This window comes from Solea senegalensis, linkage group LG14 (genome assembly GCF_019176455.1).
Source record: "Solea senegalensis isolate Sse05_10M linkage group LG14, IFAPA_SoseM_1, whole genome shotgun sequence".
Lineage (NCBI taxonomy): Eukaryota > Metazoa > Chordata > Actinopteri > Pleuronectiformes > Soleidae > Solea > Solea senegalensis.
The window spans coordinates 6,580,351-6,601,436 of NC_058034.1; the positions used below are offsets into that span (position 1 = coordinate 6,580,351).

The following is a 21,086-nucleotide window of genomic DNA, read 5'->3' on the forward strand; positions in this document are numbered from 1 at the left end:
CCAAACAGGCCGCTCTATCGCTGCATGTTATTGGTTCAGGAATTATTATCAGCATGTCAATCATCAGAATTTCCTCGTGCAAGACTGAAGCCGGCCCACGATGGAATGTGATTGGTTAGTTTAGCGATAAGTTGACTCCCTGCCAGTGTATGTGTGTGTGTACGTAGCTGCGGGAATTGGTTCGTTTGATTGTTAACCCCGCGGGTGAAGTTTAGTGACGGTGCTTCATACATTTTGGTCTCATATGGCGATGGTACGAGAATATACCCCACTACGACGCATCACCGCCTGCCATCTGTGACACCCCGCGTGGTCACTGGTGTGGAGGTCGGTCGGTTGCCGTCACTTTCAGCAACACGCTCAGCAACCACCATTAGTCATGTGACTGGAAGTCCTACGTAGTCAACAAAACGAAGGTACACAATCAAATCCAGCTACATTGCGTTCCTTCAAGTTGTTTTTTGTGTAAGTAATATTAATGGTCCAGTGTGTTACTTTTATTAACAGAGGGTTTATTAACAGATTAACAGGGAATAATATATTTATATACTAATTTTCAATTAGCAGGAACTGCTAATAAAGTGGCAATTTAAATTTTAGTTTTGACTCTGGGGAGCCTATATTAGAGGTGCATAATCACAATGAGACAGGATTTACCAGCCCTTCTGTTAAACATATCTGTCACATATTTGTGTAAGTTTTATTTTGCAGCAAAAATACCTGCCATACAAAGAGGTCAAACAAAAGGTTAAATATGAGTCAATAATTATTTGTAAAGCTATTAATCAAAGTCCTTTCGCCATTAAAGAAAATGAAGTCTCTTCAGGTGCTTTTTCCTGATATCCGATGTGTTGAGGTCATTACTCATAAGAGTCAAAGACTCTTGACAAAGCACTTGGTTGCTTTGTCATTGTGTCCCTCTTGTGTTTCTCTATAATAACTAAAAAGTCATGTTATAAATCGGCCCTATTCAAATAAAGTTGAACTGAACTGAACTATAACTGCTTAAAGATTAAGAATAAAGCCACACACAGTAATAACACACTTTTCTGTGCCGTTCACCCCATGTCAGCTGGGATTGGCACAAATGGAGTAATTAATGTATTTTTTTCCTTTCATTATTTTATACATTTTGGGGGGGTTGTACATGTTTCAATATTTTCTGTACCTAATAGTCGGTTTTATTGTTGTTTATATCAAAAGGCTCAAAAGCCTTACAGTGTTGTACATGAGAAGTTGGCTGATCAATCAATTAATCATAATAATAATAATTAATGATAAAAAAAAAAAAAAACTGAAAAACAGTCATTGAGAAATGCTGACTCATTCATGTGTCATTTATTTGACCGTGAGTGAATGGTCAGTGAATTAGCTTGTAAAATAGTGTTGGATATTGGTGTGAATTTGCATCATAAATTGACTTGTAGCCAAATTAATTTTCCAACCATTTTAAGAAATGTGACATTGCCTTTAGTGTAGAGCTGGGTGTAAGTGGCAGTAAAGTAAAGATTTATTGTGAGGGCTTTAAAAATGGTTTAACTATAAACTAAAGTATAAACTTTGAACTATCACTTTTCATAGATCACACTTACTCAGTTTACTCATACAATGTTAGTAATTAGTATAGGGTACCTGGAGAAGAACAGAAATGTTACACAGCACAAATTATTGTTTTGTTTTTAAGAATTATTAAGTAGAAAACAGCATATTTGTTCTCCTATACAACACTGTGGTCACACAAATCTCATCCAATAATTTCATCCCATAGTTTTTTGTCCTGAAAAGCGTTATAGTTGCATAAGGCTTATACAGAGGGGCCAGAGAATAAGGTTATTTTCCTTTATTAATTATGATTAGTTATGTATAAGTTCTACCTATTCTGCAATCAACCAAAGGTGACTTTTATTCACTATACAGGTTAATTATTTGAAAATAGTTTGATAAGCAGTGTGAAACCGATGGTAGAGCTGACCTTTAACTACCATCAAATAATCAATTGTTACAACAAATAAAGGTGTGTCATACAAGGTATTGTAGGTGTACAGAGGTGAGTCCATACTAGAGGACACAAGAGTACTAGAGGGATTATTGTTAAACTGTTTGTGCTTCATGGAGAAACAAACTATTCTTCTAAACATGGCTAAACATGTTATTTTCTGCTCATTTCTGCCCAACTCACTTATCACAATGCCACTTATTTGTTTGATGGTGAAACAGCCCTTTGTGGACAGAGCCTCCACTATGTTTTTCATTCAAATGTTTGTTTTTTTAAAGAAGGGTGGAGTTTAAGAGAGGCAGAGGGAGGAGCAATTACAGCTAGTCAGACTCAAAGAGAAGGGAAGTACTTGGCTGAGCATATTGTCGTTGCATAGTACACACTTAGAAGCGAGCACTCTACACCATGAGTTCTGAAACAAGTGGACAGACTACAGAAGGTAAAACAGAGGAAGCAGTAGCTGTTGGTACTAAACCCACTGCAGTAAAGGGGGAGTGGAAGGTAAGCGATAACAAATGATTTCTACAGGGAGATGAACAAAGCAGGCCTAATATGAAACCTTTTTTTCTTTTCTTAGTATGAACCATGTGAGTAACGTTATACTGAAATCTGTGTCTCACCCTGTCTGTCCTACAGTGTCCTTCAAATGATGGTCACATTCACAGAGAAGATGTTCGAAAGGTCTGGAAAGAATGCCAAGAGGAAAGCTTCTGGTACAGAGGTATTTTGACTTTCGATATCTACACACAAACATACCTTTTAATATTCTACATCTGACTAAATAGCAACTTGGAAAGCCCACAAATCTGTCAAATGACCAAAGGTCACAACACAACAAAGGAGACCACGCAACATGGCTGGATATTCTTCCACATGTTGCAAGAGAACATTGAGGGGGGCAGGGCTCATTTATCAACAATCCATTCACTTGTGACCTTGTGTTTACATTCTTCAATGGGGAAGTCACTCCATGGCATATCACTTAAGCTACTATTCATACCTATACTATGTTTATTTTCACAAAATCCCTTGTATTAAATTAATTGGTTTGGAATCTTGAGGGTGTGGAGCTACGGAGGGAGGGCCACTGAAAAACCAGATACTCTTCTAAACGACTGCTTCAACATAAAACAAGAGATTTAAGGATTAGCCTGTCATGCACACCCACACAGCTCTGATGTCACTGACAGACCAGATACCAAAAGGTAAAGAGACTCCACAAAGTGAAAAATGTTAACTGAATGTTGATCTCTGTCCTTTTCACTCACTGTCAGCTACGCAGCTGTTCCATGTATTCTTTCATCACCCACTACAACTGTCAATAGTGAGAAATCAGTCCCATTTTTTCCCATGACCTATGATGAATTGTTGAGTTTTGCCATAAAACTTAAATTAATACAATTCAACCAAAGTGGTTCATATGGTTGTGACAATAAATAAGCTTAAAAAATATTCAACTTGGCTAAATAATTGGAAATGATGTACAAATCCTACCCAGGAAATATAACCCTATATGACCAGATGTTGGTGCTATTATTTCCCAAAGCTTCAATTTTTCAGTCCAGTTGGCAGGAAATGTATCAAAAAGGTTTATTGATTAGTTTGCCCTGGAAATTAGGACAGAGATGGCATGATTTTAACCCAAACCATGTTCCTTTCTCAAACCAAACCAAGCACTTCTTAAAGTTACAAGCCTTATGGCACAAAATTGCTACTGTAAGCTAGCTATAAGGGATTTTGCGCTATTTTAATTAAAAATAAATAAATAAATAAACCTTGTCATGAACTCTAAACCTTTATGGCTGGTGTAATGAATCACACATAATTCTCAATATTGTACAGTACAACTCCAGATGTTTTGTCATTGCATGTCATCGATCAGCATCAGCTGCCTTTTTTTTTACTTTGTGTAATTTCTGTATCTAGCTCTCCCTCTCTCCCTGGGCAGCATGGCTGTCACTGGCGGTCTGATCTACAACGGTAAAGCACACATTTTTATGCTCCTTTCCTTCATTATTTAATGACGCCTTACAGAAACACCACTTGTTGACAACACTTGATACCATTTGGTTTCTATTTTATTTCCATGCAGGTGTTTGGAAGCAATCCAAGCGACTTGGTCCCTTTCCAAAACTAGCAGGTGAGTATGACACAGTAGACTTCACTGTTTCACTAACAGTCTTTTAACATGGCCTTTAACAATTATTTGTCATTTGTTTCAGTTGCTGGGATCCTTGGTTATGCAGTGGGTAAAGCCTCTTACATGAGTACTTGTCGAAGCAAGTTTCAGACGCTTGGGATTGAAGGACCTGGATTTGGACCTTGGTCTAAGGGAGGTCCTAAATTTGGCCATGGACACAGGTGGGAAAACACTGAATTTGTAGATCTTAATATCATAATGTCAAGACAGAAGTTTGTGATGCTGTGTCAGAATAATCACAATTAATAATACATTGTGCAGATACAAAGCAGTTCAGAATAACTTCTGCTCTACTTGGTGTTTGCTTCAGATATAGGGGAGTGCTAAATATTCTTACTACTTATGTGTGTCACTGACCAGAATGTTATTCCAACAGAAAGTGCCACCATGTGTGTGAAGAGTGCAAGAAAGGGGTCCCAGCTGCACCTACAGAGGAAACCAAAAGCTAGAGGTAAATGACACATGTGATGTTGTGGAAACATAAGACTGCTGTGACGCATTCACAAATGTATATGTATATAGTCTAGAATGCTGGTATTCATGTTCTGTTTAGTTTTGTGCACCGACACTGAAATAAACCAAATATTCTGTTGATATTTTCTACTTTATTTTTCAGACTCTTGGGAACCGTTGGTCACTGATTGTTAGCTTTATTGTGCTTTGTTTTCCTATAATGCATCCAGTTTGTCATAAATCTGTTTTCATATGCTCTGACCTTTCTCATATTCATGTCAAACCATGCACAACCGGCCACTAGGGGAAGCTGTGCTCCTTTCAGTGATGCATACACAGAATAAAAGCTACTTCACTATGTTCTGTTTCCACTTTTTTTCCCCATTCAAAACCGTATTGTCAAAGCACAGCACAGAAGCTCAGCCTTCTATAATGAGTTTAAAACGTTTTTTAAAAAACTAAAAAAGTATTTGTCTTTAAATAAATAATTACTTTAAATTACTTTAAGCAATTCAGCATGACTAAACTCAATACAGCAATGTGGATCTGATGGTTGATAATGTTGCTTTGCATATCAGCTCAGGCAATCTGTTAATGTGAACCTTTTGAATTCTATTTATTGTCTATTGATGTTTAAAATAAAATAAAAACATCCTGATTAAGATATGCTCAGTGTACTTTGCTACTGAACAGTTGATCCTGCCTAAAACCAATCAGTCACAATCAAAGTTCAGGATATCTGCAACTTCATTCTGACTATCTAAAACTTTATTATCTAAAGAGGACAATGTAGAAATCTTCAATTGAGGATAATTAAAGATATCTCGATCTTGGACTATGACTAGTCATAATGACGTTGTAGATATCCGAAACCGGAATTTGATGTTTACTATTCCGTAAAAAGACATATACACATGAATGACAAAATAGTTTGAATCTTACTAGTAAAAACTGAATTACAGATATATGGAACTGTAGTACGACGTTACGATTTGCCAGTGTCATATGTACGTCGCTTATAAAAGCGAACCTTTGTGAATGTCACCCCGGACGTCATCCAATCAACAGGTCGTTTTCTCGAGATTGCCACGTATCTGGCGAAACAGAAATCCGTATTTAGTGTGGGCGTTACACCACACAAGCCAATCACAGAGAAGAAGGCGGGACTAACAGGCTGCCGTCTGCTCTGACAGTGGAGCTCTCTCCCAAAGCTGAAAGAGACAGAAAAAAAAAATCACACCACTACGTAAATCCTTCCAATGGAGGAGGGCCAGGACGGTGAAGCTTGTTCGGCAACGAAAAAAAACCTCTGCAAGCTAGCAGCACTGCTCAAGTAAAGGGAGAGGAAACAAAAGTTGTGAGTAACATCGTCTTAACGAGTAATGAAGTAAACGAGGACGCGGCGGTCGCTAACTAATGTAATTAACGGCGGCTTACGTCAAGTTCCATGATTAACTTTGTCGCTGAGGTTAACGTTAGCTTTCCAACTGTGGTACCCAAAAATTGGCTGCCGTAGCATGCTAAACAAGGAGTTTGGCTCCTGGACTGCTGTGAGTTCATCGATTGTAGCTGCCTTGTTAAACTTAAGTACGAAGAACAGTTCATTGTTTCCTGTGCTGTGTTTACCTCAATCAGGTAGCTAGCTTGGCTGTTGACATTGCTACCATACTAGCGTGTTTAATGCGAACCCATAGTTGACAATTGCCTGATAAACTACATCCAAGTTGCTGCTGCTAGCTAGCATGCTGCTCAACATTAGCAGGTTGCCCAGTGCACTATCAACACCAGGTTAGTTGCTGAGTAAAAGCTACAATGTGTGTTAGCCATTTTCAACCTAGTTAGGTCTCTTTTTGGTAACGGTTAAGATAATTGATGTGGAACTGTCTTATTTGCTGACATCTAAAAGATTAAAAAACATGTGTGACAGTGAGTGAACTGTCAGTTTTGCTACTAACATCCCTTCAAAAGCACCCCATTCTCCCCATTCCTCAGTGCAACAGACTCACAGGGAAACGTTTGTTCATTTGTGGTAGAAAGAGGCACTTGAACAGACAGAGGAATCTGGTCAGTCTGCTGTAAGGCTGGAGGTGGAGATGGCCAAACTGTAGATGAAAGCACAGTAAGAAGAAAAGTCAGTTCACTTGGGTCCTCATGGGTGGACTATACTAATGAGAACTTTGTGAACATATGCATGAATAACTGATTATTACAGTAACTACTTGTGAATTGTTGGAGTGCACAGAAATATTGATACAATAAAATAATTTTATTTAATGACCCGATGTCGTACTGATTGTGTAAGTGCTCTATCAAAATAGAAATATTGTTGACAGTGGTTTTGTGCCCCCAAACGGTAGTTGGCATCAGGCTATGTGCAGTTTGACTCCCTGCCTCCCTGATTATTGCAGCAGAGACTGTCTCCTCAGCTCACGTGTTGATTTAATTGTATTCACCACCACAATATCAACACTGGTTCTATTGGTTGAAATCTGAGTTACAGCTGCATGAGTAGTGCTTTGAATAGCCCAGCTCCTACTGACTCCTCGCATCATTACAGTGAAAAAGACACACACACAGCCCAGCACACATGCTGACACATCTGTGCAGTCAGACTTGTCTAGCACCTATTTTTGGTCTTGTGAACAGACAGAATGTCTGTTTAGGGATGGGCATTCCAAGCAAAAATGCTGTTCTGAATGGGCAATTTATTTAAACTTCAAATTATTGTTTGAAGTTTGGCATATTGTACCATGGGTCTTTGCCACTGACTCATCTCTCGTCCCTGCTGGGATAAGCCTCTAATGGCGGTACAGATGTGTAGTCTCTCGTAGATATTGAAATTAGAGGAATCCTCGTAGATTGCACGTATCTATCTATATGTGATTATCTAGGGCATTATACCAGTGAATTAGTGTGTTTGGTTTAATCCAGTAAGACATTCATGTCATTGAAAGGTATTGGGATAAAAAAAGTTCTGTAAAATGCCCCCTCAGTGGCCCCTCACTAAGCTGCCTTCCTGCAAGGATTAATTGTCAACTCAGCATTTCAGTCATTATGTAATGCAGAAATAACAAATCAGTTTCTCAATTTTTAATTCATATAATAATCCTTTAAATCAAAAATTATATTCTGGGCGATTTTGTGGTGCTGCATCAGTGATCAGTCACTTTAAAGTTTTTGGGTGATGGCTGCTTGCATAGATCCCGCTTTCTCCTCAACATCACCTTATTTTGTTATTTAAAGTTTATTTTCCTATTCTTAGCCTATTCTTTGGTTCTAATGTGCATCATATTGTCATCTTGTGAAAGCAAACATTATGTGTTGGCTTGGCTTGTTGATCTTCAGCACCTGCTTTTATGGCCCTTGACCTTTTACACAGTTCACCTGGTTCCTCATGGGCAGCCTCCATGTCCTAATAGTCTTCTCCACAACTATTTGTCAAGATTACGGAATATTTCCTTTACAATACCTAGGCTGATCAGCTGAATATGGAAGTGCTTGCGTCCGTATTTGCACATGGCTAAATTATTAACTGGACACTTAAACAAACAAGACACTAGGCCCTGCTGTGCAAATTAAATATTATCCCTGAGTGAGCAGCTTCTATGAATGCTAGGAACCATATTTGTAGTACAGAGCATTGTACCCAACCCAAATTGTACTTTGGTTGGCATTGTGATGCTCTATTTGGTGTCAAATGCATACAATAAAGGCTTCCAGTCAAACAGTACAGATACAAATAATAATGAGTTTGTTTGATTGTTATCAAATTGTTATCAGATTTTTTGTGTCTCTGTGTTAATATTTTTACCAATGTTTGTTGTAAATTGTTTTGGAAAATTGTAGTTTTTTCGCCATCTTCTTTAATTTCGCTGACAAAAATATCCCCTTTTTCCAGTCCAGCACAGCATAAATCACAACTTAACTTACTTTCACTTACATGGGTCCTATTTTATTGATTGTACTGAAAGACTTGGTGTAATGTCGTACACAATAAGGACCAAGTCTAGCTAGAAATAACCTATAATTGAGCCCTGCTGAGGAAGATTATCCTTGGCTTTTGGAGACAGGGTTTGGAGCATAATTGATGTTTGGGTCTGCCTTTGCCAAAGAAACCACCCTGCCTTTGCCCTCATGAGGGCCTTGGCTGAGTTGCTAAGTGTTTCTGACATATTTGGATCCAGTGATGGTACATCAAAGCCTCATATTTTCTGGCTATACGTGTCATCCGGTGAAAGATAAGGATAAAAGGCGTATCTTTTGAAACATGCCAAAAGGTGTTTGTTTAAATCTACTTCCTTTTTTAGTTGGAAGAAGCCAACTAAATGTTTCCACTCAAAAGGTAGTGATTAAAACAGTCCAGGCCTGTCATTTAGTGTTGGATGGAGCCACATACGCTCTCCCCCTTTGTCCAATTTACTGTAGTATGCTGCCTATTTCCGAATAAAACTAACTAGCCCAAATTCTTCAAGACAAGTACTGTGAATAAATACATAACATATTCTTGAGTTTGTTTTCTAAATTTTGATGATGGTTGTACAGTTGTTTTGCAAAATTAGTTTTTTTAAAAAGGAGCTGAAAGGACAACTGTACCGAAAAGTAGTTGCATATTTGAAGTTGATATGTGACAGAAAGATGGAGGAAAAGACAGCAAAGTGAGACTGGTAAATATTGTCTTTGTACGGGTTATTCTTAATTACCTGGATGGACTATTAACCTCCTCCTATCAGCATCCATGCTGTGTGCTGGACTGTAGGGTAACTTAATATATTAGGATTAGGAAAGTTAACCATTGATCAGGTCAGCTTCATGGACCTTCAGCTCTTCTCACATGTTCCACTCAAACCAGTGCACTGTACACGGTTATGACTTATTATGCTAACACAAAAATCTAAATATGTTGATATGAGATGTTTTAGCGCTACCACAGAAATGCATGTGTTTAAATATGGAGCTTTGTCTGTGGTTGTGTCTGCTACAGCTTTCAGGATGTGCACAGGGCTTGGCTTACCCTTTTTTCTGTGGTCACAGTTTTTGTTTTTTGGAGTTGCTGAGCTGGAGCAGGAAGTCAGATATTTTATTCACAGGTCTGTCAGTGTGACAAGTGAGTGACTGCATCTGAGAATTTTCTACTGTTTTGCTGTTTTTGGTGGGTGGGATAGGGTAGGTGTAAAAGTGTTAAACTGTGACATGGGTTTTGGGCTGTCAAGGTTTTTGCTGGTTTGCAAGGTTTTGTTTAGACTTGATATGTGTGCTGTCCTGTTCTCACCATCACAGTGTTAGAGTGGAGGTTCTCACACTACAGCTTCTCTGTCTGGCTGCTCTGTGACTCAGTGGCTTCTTCCTTCCTTTCTTACCTCAGTTTGATAATGATAACAAGTCTCTTGTCTTCTGTACTTAATCTTTTCATTCATGTCAAGCTAATGTTGATGTCCAATAAGATGTTCATCACCAACACATGTGTTTACTGGATAGTTAAAGGAGCCTATTATGATAATAAACTTGCTGGAGAGTACAGTTTTGGAAGGCTCTAGTTGCTTATGTAACTGCCTCTCGGATGTTGTGGGTAATCTTCAGATTATTACTCAGCTCAGGGGGAAGTTTTAATCCAGTCCCAGTACAGAGCAAGTCGGGCTAAAGCTAACAGTAAATGGACCCATCGCTTTGCTGTGACCAAGACCAAACTGTCAAATAGCACTAGGCCTTCAGAGCTGTATAGCTGTGGCTGTTGTCTAGTATATATATATATATATATATATATATATATATATATATATATATATATATATATATATATATATATATATATATATATATATATATATATATATATATGTGTATATATATATACATATACACATAATGTATATATGTATATATATATATATATATATATATACACATACATGTATATATACATATATATATATACACATACATGTATATATATGTATATATATACATATATATGTACACAGGTATAGTTTGGTGAAAAGAACGATATTTCTTACTAAACAGTATTGTTTTTTGTACCCTATTTGTGTCTGTCTTCTTGTCAGTTGTTGAGGCCTGACATCCGTGTTCTCTGTTTCAGATTCCTGTTCAGTGAAATTGTGGACCTTCCTTTCTCTTAACATTTCCGACCCCTGCTCTATGGCCTTAAGGTAAGCCACACATGGGCTAAGTGTGTTGTGCTCCACTGTGCACCAATGTTTTACAGAAACAGCAAGCTAAGTAGTGTGGGAATGAACATGTTGTTGGATTAATCTCTTTCTTTTGCTGCACTCTGAAAGAAGAAAAGCTATGTTTTCAGTTGCTGCTTATGCTGCAGTTATAGGGTATAGATTTCCCACTCTTATGCATGTTAATGCATAAGAGTGGGATGTTAAACATTGTCTAATTTTCTGAAAACCTTCAGGTATGACTTAAATTGTATATTTAGCAGACACAATTTGGTATAGGTTTTTCATCTCGGTGAGGCAGAAGCTGCTGGTTTTGCAGAGTAAAACATTGAATGGGTTAATACAGTAATTCATTACTTTCATTTTTTATTTAAGCAAACAAAGGCACAAAGAATCCCTTTATTACATGAAAATAGGATGAACTCATGAACCTAGCTGTTGCACAAACATTTTGTTGTTCACATCATTCACAGTGAAAGAGAAAAAATAACCTTTAAATCAACACAATGTTAAACACTCACAGTAGTATCACTAGGTCTTTGCTCATGTCATTGTTGCTTGTCGAGGTCTATGTAAAAGTTGAGAAGCTGTATTATACAGGTTTTTTACCAATTGCTACGGAGTATATTATTTCTGCCTCTGGGTGGTGAGTGTGATCTCGGAATGGTAATTGATGCAGGGTCTGGCCGGGTCACATTCTTCAACAGTGACAACCAACTTCTCTGTGGCTGCCTCACAACTGTCTGTCAGGACTTGGCAGAACTGGCCTGATCTCTTTTTGTGTCTTAACATCTGTGGTAGCGTGTTATGTTGTTGTTTGCAGATGAATGAACCATCCTTTGTTATGTTCTTATAAAGGATGAAGTCTGAACCAACATGAGTTATTTTTTTTGCTACTGATCTATTTGAGACACCTGTTTTCTGTTTTCATTATCTTTTCAATCTGGATGTTTGACCAATCACAAAACTGTGGGCTGGCTGTTCAGTTAAACCGACTGAATACAGATGCAGTAGCAACTGGTGTGAGACAAGCAATTAGTGTTTTGAACATTGCAACATTAGGCTGCGAAAAGAAGATGCTATATATTACGGGTGCTAACTGAAAGCAAAATGTGTGACCACACATTGGGGAAATTAAACATTTACTGTATTTGTCAGACAGTGTTTTTTTTTCTTGCACATTGCTTGTATGTAAACCTTCCCATTAATTGTGACATGTTGCATTGCAAATGAGTAAGTGGTTTTGTTTTTATGTTAAGATCTGGACTTATGTATGCATGTCTCATTCAGTGTGTTTGTTAAGCTGCTCAGTATTGTAGAATTTGGGTTTCAATATTAGAATACTGTATATATGTAGCTGGTGTTAACTGTTTCACTGGCTTACAGGATTGCAGTCTTGATATTTTATTGGCTGGTTACACCATTAGGGGGCAGTGCAACATTGTTTTGATCACTGTGGACCTGGGAATGTTTGCTGACATCCAGTGGTTGAGCAGCACTTCAGATGTATGCTAACTCAAAGCTGTGAGACTGACTGCAAGTGGTAACCGCTTACTTTCCAGCCCCAGCTGGTTGCAGAACAGACTCTGTCTTCTGGGCCCCAGCCCACTAGTTTTCCTGTTTTCTCAGCAGAACAAGGCAGATGCGGGTGGGACCCAGAATGGCATAGGAACGCTGCACATTGTTCCCAGAGCTTCCTCTTCCACATTCCTGGGTTGATAGGGATCTGGGCCTCCTGTGCAGGGGTATTGTTCTAACTTAACAGCAGCACAGACCTGGCCCCAGCAAACCACAGCTGCCTGCACTGACCATTGTGGTGCATAGACTGAGTAAAGGCTTTATTTGCCTCATCAGTTATCCATCTCTCTGGGTTATTTAGAGATTCTACTGGGTTGTGCTGCCTCAGCCACTGTATCCTTGCCTTTTAACAAATATCCCACCTTACTACTTAAAAAGCATATTGCTATCTCTTCTATCTTTTTTACATTATTATTTCTTTACATGCTGGACAATCATTAATTATGATGATCCTTTTGTGACATGATTTGTCCTCCAGTGGAAAAGTGGAAAAATTACAGGTCTATTGCTTTCAAAGTTTAATGGACTATTGCTTTTCTAAGAGCCATGTGCTTGTTGCTCTTTTAAAGTAAAATGGTGATTTAACAGTACAGTAAATGAATGCATTCTGATGAAGGAAAATGTTTATTGAATTAATTTTTATTAAAAAAGTCACAGATTTTGACAAATGGAGCGATTTCATAGTTCAGGTTTCTGCACGCGTTTGTGATCCATGCAGACTCAGGCTGCAAAACACTTTCTGGTGGTTCGCCATTAATTCTTGCTGAGCATTTTCCTTTTCACTCAGCAATTTGGGGCTTGTCAGTAGATTTCAGCTATTTGTTTTGTGTGGCTTGGCATGTTGTCTGCTAACTGTCCTCTAGAGGGCAGAGTTCAGTGAAAGCATTGACCCTGCTGTAATAATTTAATTCTTCCACCTAGCCTGCTTGCTGCATAAGTATAATACAAAAGAAGAATGAGAAATGAATATGTAACTGTGAAGACTGAGTGTATCACTTTCAGAAATTACACAGAAACTGAACAAGTTTTACTTCCCCTGACATGGTTTATATAGTGAAACAATTACATCATCTCAATGACATTTTCACACACTGCAGTAGAGGGTGTAAGCGCTTCCTTAATACATTTCTGACCACACTTACTGGTCTTACTCACAGTGCATTTTTGCAGTAGTTTCTTAAATTTTTTCTCGGACCAGAAAAGTTTACTTGAGCCTCAGAAAGTAACAAATTATAGCTATCTGGAGCTGTATTAAATTGTGCTTTGAATATAATTATTCCCTACTTCTTACTGTGAGTTAGTATGATTTATTCAATTATTGTTCTGCTCAGTTTTTTAACTTTTTATAGGTCTGTCTTTATGATTAAACTCTGCTTTGCTCTGCAAGGTGTATATCTATATTATACTTGTTTTAAAACCCTGTGGTGCAAAATGGCAAAAATAAACCAGAAACAATCAAGTGCTTTTATTGCAAGTACATTTACTCTACATTTACCTCTGATCTAATCAGGCACCATCAGCTTTGTTGTTTTTACTAGGGCTGCACAATATATTGCTTGTTTTATTTTTAATCTATGTTTGTTTTTAACGTCTTTCTCCATCATTTCTCTTTTCTTTTCTTCCTGCCCATTTCAGTGTCTTGTGTGTGAGTGCAGACACAAACACACACATGTAGTGGGGAGAAAGTTAACTTTGGTGAACAATGAGTTAAATGCTTCTCAAAACATAAAAACCAGGCTGAAATATCAGTGCATGTGAACACACTGTTACTCGTCCTCCAACTGGGTTACACAGCTGTGCTTCAGCAGAAAATTCCTCAATTTTTAATGTAGTTCATTTTTTCAGTTTTTGTTCTATTTAATTTATCTGAATCTTACTGTTTATTGTATATCTAAATGGAGTCTTCATTTAAAGATATAAATTTGCGTTGTGTATCACATTACCCAGTTAACATATTGTGGTGTATAGTTAATGATAAATCAGCATAAAATACCTATTTCAAAGGTTTAATGCTAACTTTAACACTTTGCTGCACACTGGTGCCACAGTGATCTTTCATTTTTGTATTGTATGTGACTAGCTGTGTTTGTGCTGAAATGGATCATTAATATTTATACTCAGTCCCAAAGAACAACAAATAGATAATTTCTATATGACGATAGTCAGCACAGCATAGTCCTCTTACTCAACTCAACTCTATTTATATAGCGCTTTAAGCAGCCATAACTGAGACATGAAAAGAAATCAAACAAAAAGTAAAACAATAAAAATATTAAAACAATAAAAACAATAAAACAATAATAATGTTAAAACAATAAAAATATTAAGAGAAAAAAACAATAGAACACTAAAAACAAGAGCAGAGTCTCATGTGGAGTTGAAAGCCAAAGAATAAAAATGGGTTTTAAGATGAGTTTTAAAAAAATGGACAGTGAGGGCTTACTGTCCCCCAGCTAGTGGTTCTTGGAAGGGTTTGAGTTTGCTGCAGGTACCAACTGTGCAGCCAAGCAGAGCACCGCTGTCTGTCATTCACTCTTTCGCAGACCCCATCACTTTAGTCGGTCTGCTTCTCTTCAACATTATCGGATAGAAGTAAAAGTAAGGATGGGAGTGCTCTTGTTGGAGGAGTAAGTTGGCAAGAAACCAAGCATTTGTGTTTGTGTATTAATGCGTACAAGAAACACCATTCAGACTACGATAAGGGCTATCAGTAAATGCAGGCACGTCCGTGTGACCAGCTTGGAGCTTTTGCGACTTCTTGTAGTGTCTGTCAGTCAGTCTTCTTCTGCTTTTAGTCTCCTAAACTGGTGAGCAACACAGACTGGCAGGGTGTGGCTGGTGTCTTCTCTGTTGTGATTGGCTGGTTGCCCAGGCTTGTGTTATCTCCTGTGGAACATGTTCTAGTCCCACCCCAGATAGTGCCTGGCACTCATGCGTAGCCCTGCCTACTCACAATTACATCATGACCTATGAAAAGTGCCATGTCTATTTCCAATGTGAGCAGACAGGTAATGTTGCAGTATCCGTCACGTTGGCTAGCTATAGTCACCAGTACCTCGTCTACTAGTTGGTAGAGACTGACGATTTTGAAAGGTCTGACAGTGGTGTCTCTTCTGGTCTGTAAGGGAAGCGCTAATGGCTCTCACAAACACCGTTTAATGTTTAACTGCTGCACGTAGGTCACAGCTGGGCCAAGGGACTGCGCCGTGTCTGCATGCTTGTCAGTAAATGGGAAAGATGTGGCAGGCAGGTATTATTTGTGGGCGAATCGTACGGTGCAGGTTGCTGGACTACAAACCTGAATGAAAAAAGGAAAAAGTCTACTCGAGCATGGAGTTTTTCAGGAGCCTGGTTCCGACTGTCATCTCAGGGGAGGGGTCCACTGACCATTGGGGAGCCTTGCCCCGGGATACGGGTCCACGGCTTCTTCGCATGAAACGATTGGGCCTGCTAGCCATGGGGCAGACCGTTGAGGAAGATCCGGTTGATCCGGCAATGGAGGTAGAACCACTGAATGACTCTTCCAAGCCAGCCCGCACTAACCGAGCAGGTTTTAAAGGTACAGGTGACTCACATGCATATGGATGCAGCCGTAATTTGTACAGATTTTTTGGTTGGGCGTTTTTGCTAATTAACAAAAACACACTGTTTATCTGCATATGTTAAGCTTGAATAAAATGTACCCAACGTTTTCTCTTTATACTGTACATTTAGGTGTGGGAGGTTAGTTATACAGTATTTTCTTTTTTTCCCCAAAGCTCAGCTGTCAGTTTGTCATGTAGTCGGGTCTGTGCTGCCCTTTGCCTGTGGCACAAAATGGTGAAATACAATGCAATGGAAAGTTTATAAAAGGTAATGCTTGAGCCGAAGAAGTAAATAATAGGGGTTTGCGCTGAATGTTTTTAAGATCAGAATTAGTTCCCGAACAGCCCAGAGTGTGACGCTTTTGCCAGGAGAAGGAACTGGAATCAGCAGGTGTTGCCACTCCACTGATGAAAACTGAATAAAGTGAGGTGCAGTGGTTTGCAGTGATTAATGTGATGCTGATTGTAGTTTTTAAGGGGCTCTGTCTAAGGTATGAAGGTACCAACTTACTATACTGTCTGAAAGAATCAGAGTTTGGGCTGGATTATGGCCTGATTTTGTTTTAAATAAATGAATTGTCTTCTGTGTAGAATTGGAGAGTTTTATTTTCTTAAATACATTTCCCGCTGCTCCAATTATCCCAGTTGCCCGCAGCATCAGGCAGCTGTTTTCAGCAAACAAGCTCTGCTCAAATGGCTTAATCCAACTTCTGTTTTGAGTCTAGTCATGAGGCGAAGTTAGTATCAACTCTCAGCAGTCCAATTTATACCTCAGTACAGTAGTTTTTGAGACAAGTCATGGTTAAAATGACAGTAAATTTAGTTGCTGTTTGTTTATTGAATACTTACTTCAGCAACCGTTTGTTATGCTAACCCATTAACAACTTGAATAGTAATATGTCAAAGCTTTGTGCTTGCTCGAGTGTTCCCAAGTTTGTATACTTCAAATGGTCCAAAAATGTCAGCTTTAACCAGGACTGGGTATCGCTGCTGATTTCCTGAATTGATTCCGGTTCACAAGGTCCTGATTTGATTCAAATTGGTATCAAGTATTTCTGGCTCTACATAGATGGTAAAGTAAGCAGTAACAAACATGCAGACTTGCAGTCACTTAAGACTATCATGTTCACATTGTGCACCAAAAACCGAAAACTGCTTTTATTAAAAGATCAATTTTAAGATTAATTTTTTTTAAACCCAGCTTTACCCACCCTTCTGGGGAACTGGTAATTCTTTGTCGCACTTAACATGATTAATATGTTGAAAAAAGGTATTAGGACTATTTTTAGGGCTTTTTTGCACTTCGAGACAAATTTACACATACTTGGTAACACAGGAAGACCGCTGTCAAGACTATGTTGTGCATCTCAAGAGTGTATTTATTACTTTTGGATAATAATATCTAAATATCTAAAACAGCATGCAAAACCATCTAAAGCTAGGATGCAGGTTCTGTGTCTGAAAGTATGACATACAGCTTTGTATAATCAGAACATATAAATTAAAATAGAATATTTAGACCACAATTGGTATCTGTAGAAGGTTTTTTTAAACTATTAAGCAAAAAAAAAAAAAAAATCCAGCAGACGTTTAAGTGCTAAAGCATGTGTTGGGCTGACACTGTTAGGTCTACTATTATGTCAATGCTAGCTAAAGGTTGAATATGTGTGTGTCATGCATGTATGAATAAGGTGTGTGTGCCGGCCATTAAGTCTGTACCAGCACTTGGGTGATGACTTGTCGTCTGTCTCTTAGTATGGCTTTTTGCTGTGTTACATGTTGGAGCATGCTTGCTCTTCCTGTTTGCTCATGGCTAAAGCTTGACAGAGCTCTCTTCTGCAGTACACTCCCAGACTGGTAGCCTCCCCACAAATGACTTTTCAGCAACTTACCCACACAACATTGGCAGATATGACTTTAGTTCTGAGTTGTAGTGAACTGTGAGGTCATAATAAAGTTTCTTTTTCTTAGTAAATCTGGTTTATTTGACTTGTCACTGTTCATGCTGAAAGACGTCAAGCTGACGGGGTTAGTGTTTTCACACCTTTCCTTTCTTTCTTTCCAACTAGGGAACATCCGTCATTTTAGAAAGGTCTCCTTTTTACATCATGCTGGTGGCAGGGGTCACAATGGTGAGTTGTTTTACTAAGGAGGTGATGTGTTGTTGTTTTTTTACAGTAGTTGAGAGATGGGTATAGTGGAATGATGTATTCATTCCTCTATAATTTGCCTGGTGTTAGAATGAGAGAACCACTCCCTTGTTGCTGAACTGGTGCAACCTAAGTTGTCTTATATAAGGTGGTGCTACTCTTTTCTCTCTGTCATTTTCTTTCTTTTTACAGAGTGACATCACCCAGTGTCTGGATGAACAGCTTGAGCTTTCTTGAAAGGGTTTGATTGGGACATTATTTAGTAAATGGGTGCAGCAGGTTTCCTGTTTGTGATTTGGGTGTGTTTGCGGCATTTGATTGAATATGAATTTGCACTTGAAGGTTGTAGTCATGGTAATGTGCAAGTGATTTCTGTGTGTAGATGGGCTGAACAAACTTATTCATCAAGTTTTGTAAAGGTTTAGTGTGTAAGAATTAGTGACCTCTAATGGTAAGACTGCAGACTGTAACTAAAGGAGGTCTCTGCTCACCCCTCCCTTTCTCAAGAGCATGAGGGAACTACGTTGACCTTTGAATACCAGAAAGGATGTTCTTCATTTGCATAGTAACCTTTTGCTTCATAGTGTGGAATGCACAATCTGGTTTTTCAGTTTGAGGCTTCTGTAGAAATGTGGCGGTACAAGATGGTGGCCTCTATAAAGCTAGGCTCTTGCTGAAAGTACCTAGTAAAAAAAAAGGCTTATTATTCTAAGAAAACCAAACAATCTTTATTGTAAAGCAACCATACACTCATAAAAACATACTTGGGTGGTGTATTAATTTTTTTGCCAATAAACTAAAAGATAAATAATTATCAGGATTTGGGGTGAAAACATTTACACTGTTAAAAACGAAAATGTTTAAAATTTTAGATTACAAACTCCAAAAGAAAAGTAATTGTTTGGTTAAACAATAAAATAATACTATAAATATAATTTTATTGGCTGCCTTTGGTGGTATCTGCATGTCAAAATACCAATGCACAAACACTTAGTATCCAATTTATTTTGCTACACCATCTCAAGCCAATCCAGCTCTCAAGTGGATCTTGCTGTGCTCTCTCTCCCTCTTGGATTAACAATTAAACTTGTAGAAAAAGCATTTAGGGTTGTGTAAAAATCTGCTATCTTATGCTTTATGTAGGTCTTTTGTCACTCATTGGAGCTACAGATTTCCTACAGGCCAGTAATTGGTCGAACTGAGTTATTATAACCTATCTATCTTATAGTAAAACCTAAGTACTGTTTACTAAAGTTTTCCTGACATTATTTTGCAAATTCAAGCAAATTCCATTCTGAAATGTGCTTGAATTTGTGTCTATAGTACTGGTTGTGACATATGCAAGGGTGTGTTTATTAAATTGTCCGTGATTGTTCAGTATCACATCTACAGAGCATTATACCATGGATGTTCGGGTTGCCTAATCATATTAAAGGTTTCAAAACCTTAGTCTATAAATGTACATAGTTTCTGTCTGGATAATTATTTGGAGATATGAGATTGCTGGCTCCTTGACACAAGGGAGTGCTTGGAATTGAGGATCAGTGCAGGTTGCACAGTTGTGCTGCATACCCAGACTGTTGAGATGTATCTAAATGGTGTGTCCTCTGCAGCCCAGCCACCACTGGGGAGGTCAGGGATTGAATTACAGCTCCTATCGATTATTTTTCCTACCACTGCCCTTCAAAAAGGCTAGGACAGGAAATGCATCCTTCACCCTATGAGCTCCTGGGAAGAACAGCTCTCTTATTCTGTCTGCAGTCAGGATAACTAACTGTCAGTCACTGCTCCCACTTTGTGAATGGAGCTACAATAATTTGGCCATGAATGTACATTTAGTCAGGATTATTTCATCAGTGGTATCTTCTTTCCAGGAAGTCAATCATAATGTTCTCAGTTTGCATCATCTCTAGTAGAAGCTCTCAGCTTTGTTTCCAGAGACATGATGTTGTCAGTTACTCCTCAGCATTACTTAAACAATAAAGCTGGTTTACAGAAAACAATTTGTGCCTAGGTTTGCTGATAAGGATGATTATCTGTGTTCTTTGTGTTCAACTTAATCAAACCCTACATCCAGTGATATCAAGTTTTAAAATGTGTTTACATATCCACAGGCATTTTATTTATGCGAAAATATGTAATCCGCTTTGGAGCTGCAGTGTACAAATGCCATTTAAAAATTAAAGGGAATTGACCAGGGGTCAATTCGATAGGATACGATTTAATGCAATGTAATACTTTAAGAGACATTAATTTTGATTTTCTAATTAGAATTAGCCACATATGTCACTGCTTATTTTCACCAGTGAATCCTATGTAACTTTTCATTTTATGACAAAAATATTTTCAGAACTACCTACCAGGTGCATTTAGTCAAATAGTGAATTGATGCCGCATGTATTAACAAACTAAATTTATGAAGTCTGGAAAGCACTCATTGTGAGACACCTGATATTTTTCATTGTATAATAAGAAAAATAAATCTTAAATACCTAAATAAAGAATTGGTAAATTTGTGGTTTGTCAGTCGGGTTCAGTTCATTAACATATACAGTTGCAGGCTTGGTGGGTCAGGTTAGGCTTACATAATGGGTCATAAAAATCCCCGCCCAGCACATCACTACAAGGCAGAGTTTCACAGTGGAAGCCTGCATCAGGGTAACACCAGCTAGAGCTTGACAAAGCTTCTGCTGTGTGTTGTGTTTGTTTACAAAGAGCCCTGCCTCATTTTGCATAACTTGTGTAGTGGAGGACATGTGACCGAGGGCGAGAGAGAAATGGAGACTGAACTAAAATAAGACAAAGAGCATTTGTTTTCTGTAGCCTCTCCAGTGCTGTTCCCTTCCGAATATTTTGTTTACAAACTTCATCCTGCACTTGCCTAATATTACTTTAATATCTTTTTTAAAGTCTGCTCATGGGCAGGAAGAAAGACCAAAATAA

General features: G+C 38.3%; 2 protein-coding genes across 2 annotated transcripts in view; both read left to right on the top strand.

The window, feature by feature from the left end:
* The first annotated feature begins 2,373 nt into the window (after positions 1-2,373).
* On the top strand, positions 2,374-5,007 carry ociad2 (OCIA domain containing 2). Its single transcript, XM_044043392.1, has 7 exons — positions 2,374-2,497; positions 2,633-2,717; positions 3,923-3,976; positions 4,089-4,136; positions 4,219-4,357; positions 4,573-4,647; positions 4,813-5,007. The coding sequence occupies exons 1-6, from the start codon at positions 2,402-2,404 to the stop codon at positions 4,643-4,645; spliced, it is 495 nt and encodes a 164-aa protein (XP_043899327.1). The 5' UTR covers positions 2,374-2,401; the 3' UTR covers positions 4,646-4,647; positions 4,813-5,007.
* Positions 5,008-5,870: 863 nt separating this feature from the next.
* The window catches only part of LOC122780892 (protein furry homolog-like), a 60,463-nt gene continuing 45,247 nt past the window's right edge, over positions 5,871-21,086 (top strand). Inside the window, exons 1-2 of the mRNA XM_044044273.1 lie at positions 5,871-6,006; positions 10,744-10,813. The gene's annotated coding sequence lies outside the window, so the exon portion shown is untranslated. The remainder of the gene's footprint in view (positions 6,007-10,743; positions 10,814-21,086) is intronic.

Excerpts from the sequence above, each read along its gene's own strand:
- ociad2 (XM_044043392.1), top strand. The coding sequence starts at position 2,402 with ATGAGTTCTGAAACAAGTGGACAGACTACAGAAGGTAAAACAGAGGAA. Across the intron at positions 2,718-3,922 it reads GGAAAGCTTCTGGTACAGAG|CTCTCCCTCTCTCCCTGGGC; the intron begins GTATTTTGACTT and ends TTCTGTATCTAG. Across the intron at positions 4,137-4,218 it reads TCCCTTTCCAAAACTAGCAG|TTGCTGGGATCCTTGGTTAT; the intron begins GTGAGTATGACA and ends CATTTGTTTCAG.